Genomic DNA, 10,604 nt, shown 5'->3' on the forward strand with positions numbered 1-10,604 from the left:
TCCCTACCCTCTATGTTTTATGCTTTATGCCCTTGTTTATTTGTTTTTTTCTTTCTCTGGACTTTCTTGTGCTTTTGATCTCCACATAAAGCTGTGTGCTTAAGGCAGGGCTGGAGCAATTTACTTCTCATTTTTGTATCATGGCAACAATTATCTTGCTCACAAACGTGCCATTAAGAGTGTGAGGCGTGTTATCTGGTATGAAATATGAATTCTCTTTCATAAAGCTCAGTAATTAAATGAAAAGGAAATTAATGCAAATGAGTTTCAATGGGCAGTCAATTGCATTAAAGTAGCAAAAACAAAATAATTAAAACCATGAACAATATAAAGTATTAAAAGAAGTAATAGAAGAAAAATATAATGCACCCTAAGCATCAGTGTGAAAATTACATACCAGCTTATTCAAATGCAATCTTATGATTGAGCCAAAGTGCAAATGTACATTTGCACGCATGATGAGAGCATGTGCTTTAATATGGAATTTATGCAATTTACATTCTCTTCAATATGTCCTTCAGTTTCTTAGCTTGTTGAGCAGAAGAATATGTAACCAAACTTAAGCTGTTAAATAAATAATTTGTGACCCTGGACCACAAAACCAGTCTTAAGTCGCTGGGGTATATTTGTAGCAATAGCCAACAATACATTGTATGGGTCAAAATTATACATTTTTCTTTTATGCCAAAAATCATTAGGATATTAAGTAAAGATCATGTTCCATGAAGATATTTTGTAAATTTCCTACTGTAAATATATTAAAACTTAATTTTTGATTAGTAATATGCATTGCTAAAAACTTAATTTGGTCAACTTTAAAGGCGATTTTCTCAATATTTAGATTTTTTTTGCACCCTCAGGTAGTATCTCTGTATAGTTTCGGTTATAGTTTCAAATAGTAACTCAGTATATCCCGAGTATCTGTATCTCGGCCAAATATTGTCCTATCCTAACAAACCATACATCAATGGAAAGCTTATTTATTCATCTCAATGTCAATCATATATGAATGAAACTGGTCAGATTTCTGCCAAAAATAAAAAATAAATAAATTATGGCATAGTTTTATCATTAATTGATTTAGTTCAAATAATTGTATTTTCCAAATGCACTTATTCAGATTGGTCAGAATTGGCGATCTGTTCTTTGCGAAAACAGTTACATTTATTCAACTAAAAAGTAAAAACGTAAAATATAAACAAAAAATATGTTCTAAGAATTAAGTTCTGAAAATGTTATAGTAACATTTCTTAAAGTCTTTATAAAAATTGACCCTTATGACTGGTTTTGTGGTCCAGGGTCATATTTAAGATTTTAAAACACATTTTATTTCGAATCAGAATGTATAATATTGCTCATGTGCATGTGTTAATAATTACCTTATTTTTACAACAGTGTAAATGCCCTGTTGATGGTACAGACCTGCAGGGCCGTACGGCTTTGCATGATGCAGGTATGTGGATTTCTTTGCTTTTTAAGATGTTTAAGAAAATTTGATTGAATAGTATTTTAATGGAAAATATTAGGTCTAGACATTTAAAGCGGTCATAATAAAATAAAATAATTACATTTAAAATATTTTATTAATTTTATTTTTCATTAGTTTTGTTTATTTTTTATTTTATTTGTATTATTCCACTTAAAATGTTAGTAAAGTTTTCATAATTTATAATACAACATTTGCATTTGTTTTGCAGACCACAATGTATCGTTAAAGCTTCATATTGTTTTTTATTATTATTATTATTGATAAGCCTGGTCAATATGACCACTGCAAATAACTTTTTCAAAATGAAAAATCCTGAAAGTATAAAACAGTAACAACCCCTGCTCTTGAACTGTCCTCTCACTGCTGAAGCCTGAAAGATTATTTAATTCAGCCCAAATCCACTATTTAGAAAAGACTTGCATGTGCTCCATAGCCTTTAAGATGATTGCTGCTTGACAGCAGACTTGCTTTTTGGTTTGAGAAGACGGCAAAACTATGTATAGTTAATATAAAGCGTTCCACCAACAACTGCATAACAGCAACACATATTAATGCCACACTGTAATGTTGGACAGCAGATCTTTGGTATGTTTTTAGATTCGAAAACTCTTAGGGTCTTAGATTTGGAATTCTATACAACATGTATGTACTAGGGGTGTGCGATATTGACAAAATTATATCTCGATATTTTCTGGGATTTTATCGATAACGATAATTAGACGATATTTTGCTGAGTGTGTTATTGTGCTGGTACCTTAAGGACTGCCGAAGACAGCTGACTCCTAATGTTTTTAATATTCTTCATATTCTGTGTGGTGGTCAGTTTATACTGATAGAAATTAATCTTTTCCAATAAGTTTAAACTGATTTTTGCATTTTATGGGCATTTTTACCTTTATAAAGCCATTTTTTCTAAAAGTGTCCATTATCTTTTGAGTCAAATTCTTACATTTAATCAGGGAATTAGAATAATAAGACATTTGGGCTGTTACCAAGCAAATGAAATCAACACAGAAGCTGCATCTGAAGTGGCATTTAGATGTATTTACACACATGTATTTTGCTAGTCTAGACGTATGCGTGCGCTCTGTAGGGATGTTTTGAATGGTTATTGCAAAATACTCGATAATGTGAAATCGCACATCGTTAAAACAACGATTACGATATTATCGCAGACGATATATATCGCACACCCCTAGTATGTACACGTTTTAGGATTCTAAAGCAATAAACTTTTTATGAGCATGACCCTATGCAACATCTTATAGAAGTGTTTAATTCAATTCACTGCCATACAAATAATTTATCTGCAGATGACAAGCATACAGAACATACCACAAATGAGGCTCTTGACATTGAGTTCTTTTAGTTTCCTTCTTTGCATTTGGGTGTGTGTCAGATTTATTGTTGTTATTCTTTTGCACAGATCTTTCATTATAAATTCTTCAATTACTACATGCTGATGCATCAAGGACAGATATAGTGTCAAGCTGTCAGGTTTGATTGGAAAATTATAACGTCTTGTGTCTTGTTATTGTTTTTCAGCATATGTAGGCTGCAAATCCGCCATCAAAGTGCTCTGTGACAGCGGTGCATCTATTGATGCTGTCGACGCAGTAAGTAAAATAGGTTTTGAAACAGCACTTCATTGCACTCTGTGTAAGAAGCTATGTGAGAAAGGGAGATAAAAGAATTGATTTTGAAATTGAAACCGAAAAGGTGTTGCAATGTATGTGGCATTGACTTTTGGTACCTTTTTTAGGATGGTAGATCGCCCTTATTGCTTGCCGCCAAGATGAGCCAATCAGGAGCATGCCAGATGCTTGTGCAATATGGAGCATGCACTGTTCTTCGAGACAAGCAAAACAAGTAAGTATTTAAAAATGATCAGATTTTATGTTCTGTATTAATAATGATGCATAAAAAGTTTGTATAAATCAAATCTGTATAACCAACATGCCAGAAGAGGAAGATCACATTTTAAATACAAATGCATATTTATATTCAGTTCCAGTCTATATACCGATGTGAATCAGTATATCAGCTTGCAACCTAATATGAAAAAGGCCATCCCAGGTCATCCCAGCTGCATTGCGCCAGTGTCCTTAAGAAAACCATCTTCTCCATCTTTCAATTGAAGTGGCATACAGTTTCATTTGTACACTGAATGCAGAAAGCAGCAGTGAAGCTTCACCATATACTTTTATATGTTTTTTTTAATCAGCATTCAATAAAATAGCAACAATTTTTATCAATATTTGAAAAAAATATGTTATAAGGCTGCCAGAGTTAATTTAGTCTTTTTTGACGTGCTGATGGTCAAAAATGACCGGCCTTGTAAAAATGGTAAATTTCTCATTATGCTATATTATCACCAAATCTTGGATTCATTTTTTTTCAGTTAGCACAGGTTGGGTACTTCTGTTGGAACTGATTGTTCATAGGCCTCATTGATCCAATATTTGGATCCTAATAATATAGCATAATGAGAAATTTATGAGCAATTTTTTGTAGGTCATTCATTTTTGAACACCACAAGTAACAAGATACTCTGTGTGAGCAAGGTCATGAAGCTTTAGCGATAACATTGCGATAACGTCAGGAACAGTGTTGGATTTATTTAATAAATAATATAATAATATAATTCAGGACATCAAGCCATGAACTGCTTTTGATAAGCCATTTCCATAAATCTCATGCAAGTAAAGATATTTTTAAGCTTTGCAGAAGGAATCCGTTTGAATGGCCTTAGTTTAAAACCAACTGATCGATCATGTTTTTCTGTGTTTTGTTTGACCTGTTCACTTGTTCTGTATGTGTGTGTGTGTATGTGTGTTCTGACTAGGACTGCGCTAATCTTAGCTTGTGAGAATTCCTGTAAAGAAGCAGTGGAGATTCTCCTAAAGACTAAGGCAGATGTTTCTGCAGTGGACCTTAATGGCCATGATGCTTACCACTATGCCAGACTAAGTCAGAAACAAGACTTGATCACACTTGTACAACATGCCTTGGAAACAACCACTAAAGGTAACTTGTTCCTTGTCAAACAAATTTCCCCGTTTTCTAGCAATATACATGTATAAATTGAAATTAAATGTTGTTTCACTGTGTCAGAACACCATATAATCTTGTGACCAGCAAGGCTGTTTTTTTTTTCAGAAAGGCATTGCAAAATAGTGGTCTTTTTATCCTTACATGTAGCAATTACTGAACTTGCTCTTGTAGACAGCAGGTCAGTTGAGTTTTAAATTTACACCTGCCGTATCAACCAGCACACTAAAAGGAAATCATTTTCAAGAGGTGACTGGTCTGTCTTCCTTTTCCAAGGACTGTCTTCTTATTTAAATAGAGAGGCCTTTCCAAGAGAAAGGCTTATTCCAAGCAAATCAGATGCTTTTTGTAAGAAGGTCACTTGGGTCCCTGAAAAATGCATATCATACCCTTTAAGCCTTAATATCTCCAGATAATTAAATGCAACAAATGCTTATCTGAAATGTTATGCATTAAAAACAGAAACATCATGTGCAAAAATATTTCTCCAATTTTGTTTTCAGCTAAAGAAACTGCAACTGTTACACATCAGATCCAACAGGTAACATTGACATTTAGCTGACAGTTTAACGGTTTAAACGCATTTGCATGCATATTTGCAGTCAAGTTCAAGCTCTTTAGACAGGAATGCAGTCAACAGCAGACAAAACGGTCATTGGTTTGCTGCACTCAAACTGAGTTAATCTGTTTATTGAACTTACTGCCATCTAGAGTTTGAAACACTAATCGCAGTACACTTTAATTAGAGCCATCCTAATACCCAACGATTGGTGTCGCTGTCTCTGTCTCTGCAATGATGGAAATCAATTTGATGAAATTTAATGTTCTTCAGCAGCTGTTGATGGAGAGGAATACTGATTCTCATGCTCATGTGAATAAGTCATACATTTGTAAAATGATTTGTTTTGTTTGCTGTATTATTACTGGGAAAAAAAAGATTTAGTAGACATAAGGAAGTGCTTGCACTATTCAGTGTGAAGAAGGATAAACATTTGAAGATGCATCATGATATCATCTCGTAACAAAATTAAAAAATATAATAAAATGTATGTAGTTTTAACTTTTACCTCGAATCTGATTGGCTGAGAGTTCTTTCCAACCATGAGATATTCATCCAGTATCACCACGGGAACCATTTCTTACAGCCCCAAACCAACTATAATTTTATAAACAAAAAAGATATGCTCTGCAGCCAAAGCAAGTCAGTGATGCTGTACATAGACATTTAGTTACCCTGAATATTCCTTTAATAGTGTATCTACAATAAAATAGCACAGATGATGTTTCTGAGTATCATAGTGTTTTTCTCTCCAAATGCAGGCTAAACCCCCATCAGCAGGAATTGGCCGGACCAAAGCAGGATCAGTAAAGACTGCGAAACCTTTGTCAGAGCCACTAACAGTGAGTTTCTTCAGGGGATAACTTTTAAATTAAGGCTATGCTATCAGGCAGTCATTTTCCTCTCGTGAAGCTGATTGTGGTCCTGTGATCAGTTGTGAGTGTCACCAGTAAAGGGTTGTGTCTGAATTACAGAGGGAGCATGGCAGTCAGTCTACTGAAGGTAACTTGGGATGTGTGTTTTTATTTAGTTTATTTTTTATCATGGCAGAACATCAGGATTGCAATCAGTCATATCACAGAAACTTTTCAGGTCTGGGCTCTAAAGTTTTAAACATGTTTTCTGTTCCCTGAAGGAAAAGGTGCCAATCAAAGTCAGAATCTGGATTCTACACAGGTACCCCGTCTAACCTGACTTGATCTGTGTCTGCTGTGTTCACCCAAAAATGAAAATTTGATGAAAATGTACTCGCCCTCAGGCCATTCCAACATGTAGATGAGTTTGTTTCTTCAAAATTTAGCATTACATTACTTGCTCACCAGTAGGCTTTTCGCTTCACGTTTACTGATGGACTGGAGTTCTGTGTATTATTCTGATGGCACCCATTCACTGCAGAGGATCGATTGGTGATCAAGTGATGTAATGCTACATTTCTCTAAATTCGTTTAACAATTTTCAGCAAATCTTCGCTTTTGATTAACTATTCTTTCAATGTCAGTGGCATTAATATGTATATTAAGTATGTGACCTTGATATGTTGCACACTTTGTCCTTTTATTAGGCAATTAAACTAAGTTTTACATTAAGGTCTTCACAGCTAAACCAATCAATCATTGAGTATTTTTTGTGTTTTCCAGTATAAATATAAATGTACTTGTGATACAAAAATTGAGAATATAATGTTTTCCTTCTATATTTTTATATATAATAAACAGTCATAGTAATAATTTATTAATATAATATAGATTTTTATGCGGTGCACCATCTAATATAGTTAAGTCATTTTTATAATGAGAGATTAAAGAGTCATATCCTCACTTGACATGAACCATATTACATCTTATTCTCATCAAAATGAAAAATGACTGCAGTTGAATTAAAATAGACAAACAAATTATTTCCTACTTCATCATTACCCTTGTGAATTATTCAGGTCAGGCCTGCACAGTCAGCTCCTGTGCCAGTGAGATCTGCTCCGATGGAGTTATTGCCTGGTGAGGTGGAGGTCCTTAGGAGAGAACTAAGAGATTCACGAAGGAGGCAAGAAGCAGCAGAGGCGGAGGTGCACAGGCTGGACACGGCGCTGGCTCTGCGTGCTCAGGAGTACGAAGGACTGAGGAGAAGCAGTGAGCAAGCTCTGCATGCGGCCCATAACCGGTCATGGGAGCTGGAGGAGGCCCTGGGCGAGGTGCAGAGGAGGATGGCCGGCTCGGAAAACCGAGTGAGACAGATGCAAGCTCATCTAGTGGCCGTCAGGGAGCACTTGGTGGAAGAGTTGAGAGTCCAGCTCCAAGAGGCCAAAGGTCAGCGAGAGGCATCCGTAGCTGAACTGGGGAGGATGCAGAAGGAGCTCATCCAGAGCAGGAGGGAGGTGGAGCAGCAGAAGGAGAACCAGAGCTCCTTAATGCAGGAACTTAGTCGGCTTTCCCATGAGCTCCTCAGCAGAGAAGAGCAAATAAACACATTGAGGACCAGGTTAGCGGAAATGGAGACACAGCAAGCTGAGATGTTGTGTAAAGAAGCTCAGACCCCATCAGAATGGTGCCTCACTCATGAGAAGAGCACCATGACTGACCTCACCACAGAGACCAGTGAACCAACCATAGATCTGGAGAACTACATTAGCAAGAATGAGCACACAGTCGTAACTAGCTCACTGAAAGAAGCACTGCAACAGGCTGAAACCAAAGCTGACGAGTCTCTACAGAAGAACCAGAGTGCCCATGAGGAGAACCAGAGCCTGCTGAGAGAACTTCAAGAACAAAAGACTGAGCTGGACACCATCCAGGAGGCTCTGCAGGCTAGGTTTGTTCCTGTTGCCTTAGTGGAGGAAAAGGAGAAAGAGGTGGAGCGACTCAAACTGGCCCTTGAAGAGATGGAGAAGCGACAAAACCAGGCCAGTGTGAACATCTCAAACATAAAGGATGAGGTTATTCAGAGAGAAGAACACAGACAGCCATGCACAAGTCAAGTACAGCATAACCAAGTGTCTTCTTCTACAGGGAGTGACAGAGCAGAATGTGAAGTCAGTAGAAGTGCAGTGAAAAATGTGCAGCCAACTGAAATAGAGAGCAAAAGTAGCACAACTGAAGACCAGGGCAGCACATTGCAAGATCAAGTTGAAAAGGTGATTATTGCTTGCATATTTGTTATATTCATTTTTCTTGCAGATCATCAAACTTGTTTTATTTTTTTCCTTCAGAAAATGTAAAAATTTAATTACATATGTTCTCTGTCTCAGTCATCAGTGGAGCATGAGGGACAGAGGTTGGCTCAGGTCAACATATCAGAACCCATCAGCTCCTGTGAGCCATCACAGTCTGACAGCTCTCTCCAGGCTCAGGTCCACATCCTACAACAGCAGCTAGAGGTTAGTAGAGGGTAGTTTTGTTTTGTTGATGCTTTCTTGAACTAGAGACCTCAGTGATTTTAGTGCAGATTGGCTCAAAATGAGTAATTGTATAGGGTTGTGATAAGATTCTTTGGTATATTAATTTTCCAAAAATTAAAGGGATAGTCCACCCAAAATTGAAAATTCTAAATGCTGGTAACCAAACAGTTTTGATTCCCATTGATTTCCGCTGTATTTTTTTTTTTGTCCATACAATGGATGTCAATGGGAAACGAGACTGTTTTGTTACCAACACTTTTCAAAATATATTTGTGTTCCACAGAAAAGAAAAAAATTTGTAATCATGTACTCATAATCATTTTGTTCTAAACCTATATGACTTTCTTTCCTCTGTGGAACACAAAATGAATCTGGGCCAACATGAAGTGAGAAATTTATGACAGAATTTTCATTTTTGAGTGAACAAATTCAATTTACAGTTTTAATAATCCTCTTGGAGAAAATAAAAATTGGGTTAAAAAATACTGCACAAAAATACAACATCATAAAACAAGAACTAATAAATTTAAGAAACCCAAGACAATAAAAAAACGATCTGGTATAAAAATGAGTACAAATTTATACAAAGTGAATTTGTGATACTAAGAACAGAGTTTGATTATTATTTAATTATTAAATTATGTTTTGTTTTGATTTAAGGAATATTCTGTTGCTTGTGCTGTCTTTGTGGAGAAGAGAAAGCACAGCATATCCAAATTCACCAAATTTAAATTCAGTCTGCTAGTAGAGTTTTTGTGCCTTTACACAGACAGACATCTTTTGTTCAGCTCCATGGGGATGGAAATATACTGGCAATATGTTACAGTAGCATGTTTCTTAGCAACAAGGGCATCAGTGGACATGAGACATCCATGAGATGGGTGGCTGGAGAGGTTTTTCAGATGCTTTTACCGTAATCCAACAAAACAGAGCACTTTATAACCTGTATTGTCCATTTCTAAATGAAATGTTGGTTTATGCAGTATTGTTTTTTCTTAACCTGAAGAGAAATCAATGCATTATGAACTGCTTGTTTTCCTTTCTTATTGCCAGGACTGTGAAAAACATTATAGACATGTGCTTTCAATATACCGAACACGGTTGCTCAGTGCAGCGCAGGTAACATTTTATTTTTGTATATTGTCTTATTATCTAATGTGCTTTCAAAAGTACTGTAGACCCATGAAGATGGTAGCATTTATGTTCAGAAGCTGTGGTTTTCTTTTGCAGGGTTACATGGATGAAGAGGCCAGAGTGGCTCTGATTCAGATTGCCAAGATTAGAGAGGAGTGTGTGTGTTGAGCATTCACTGTGCTGCTGTTCCTGAATGTGTGTGTGTACTACTGTTCAAAAGCATGGGATTTTTTAATGTCTTTGAAAGAAGTCTTATGCTCACCAATGCTGCCTTTACTTGATAAAAAATACATAAAAACAGCAATATAGTGAAATATTACAATTTAAAATAACTCTTTTCTATTTAAATATATTTTCATTTTTATTTTTCTCTAATGGCAATGTTCAATTTTCAGCAGTCACTACTTTATTCATTATTCAGTGTCATGTAATCCTTCAGAAATCATTCTAAAATGTGACCCTGGAGCACAAAACCAGTCTTAAGTCGCTGGGGTATATTTGTAGCAATAGCCAAAAATACATTGTATAGGTCAAAATTATCGATATTTATTTTATGCCAAAAATCATTAGGATATTAAGTAAAGATCATGTTCCATTAAGATATTTTGTAAATTTCATAAATATATCAAAACTTAATTTTTGATTAGTAATATACATTGCTAAGAACTTAATTTGGACAACTTTAAAGGCGATTTTCTCAGTATTTAGATTTTTTTTGCACCCTCAGATTCCAGATTTTCAAATAGTTGTATCTCGGCCAAATATTGCCCTATCCTAACAAACCATACATCAATGGAAAGCTTATTTATTCAGCTTTCAGATGATGTATAAATCTCAATTTCGAAAAATTGACACTCAAGACTGGTTTTGTGGTCCAGGGTCACATATGCTGATTTGGTTCTTAAGAAACATTTCTTATTATTAATGTTAAGAACATTAGTGCTGCTTAATATTTTTGTGATACTTTTTTTTTTCAGTTC

General features: G+C 35.5%; 1 protein-coding gene across 1 annotated transcript in view; it reads left to right on the top strand.

Annotated features, from left to right (window-relative positions):
• Positions 1 to 9,848, top strand: part of LOC107672318 (uveal autoantigen with coiled-coil domains and ankyrin repeats-like) — a 16,047-nt gene extending 6,199 nt beyond the window's left edge. The window contains exons 5-16 of the mRNA XM_016465465.1: positions 1,396 to 1,453; positions 3,035 to 3,105; positions 3,252 to 3,358; positions 4,335 to 4,516; positions 5,044 to 5,081; positions 5,861 to 5,941; positions 6,074 to 6,101; positions 6,235 to 6,275; positions 7,033 to 8,226; positions 8,341 to 8,469; positions 9,544 to 9,609; positions 9,721 to 9,848. Of these exons, the coding sequence (XP_016320951.1) occupies positions 1,396 to 1,453; positions 3,035 to 3,105; positions 3,252 to 3,358; positions 4,335 to 4,516; positions 5,044 to 5,081; positions 5,861 to 5,941; positions 6,074 to 6,101; positions 6,235 to 6,275; positions 7,033 to 8,226; positions 8,341 to 8,469; positions 9,544 to 9,609; positions 9,721 to 9,792 (2,067 nt within the window). The 3' untranslated portion in view covers positions 9,793 to 9,848. The remainder of the gene's footprint in view (positions 1 to 1,395; positions 1,454 to 3,034; positions 3,106 to 3,251; positions 3,359 to 4,334; positions 4,517 to 5,043; positions 5,082 to 5,860; positions 5,942 to 6,073; positions 6,102 to 6,234; positions 6,276 to 7,032; positions 8,227 to 8,340; positions 8,470 to 9,543; positions 9,610 to 9,720) is intronic.
• The last annotated feature ends 756 nt before the right edge of the window (positions 9,849 to 10,604 follow it).

The sequence above is a fragment of the Sinocyclocheilus anshuiensis genome, unplaced genomic scaffold, assembly GCF_001515605.1.
Source record: "Sinocyclocheilus anshuiensis isolate Anshui unplaced genomic scaffold, SAMN03320099.WGS_v1.1 scaffold997, whole genome shotgun sequence".
Taxonomy (NCBI): Eukaryota; Metazoa; Chordata; class Actinopteri; order Cypriniformes; family Cyprinidae; genus Sinocyclocheilus; species Sinocyclocheilus anshuiensis.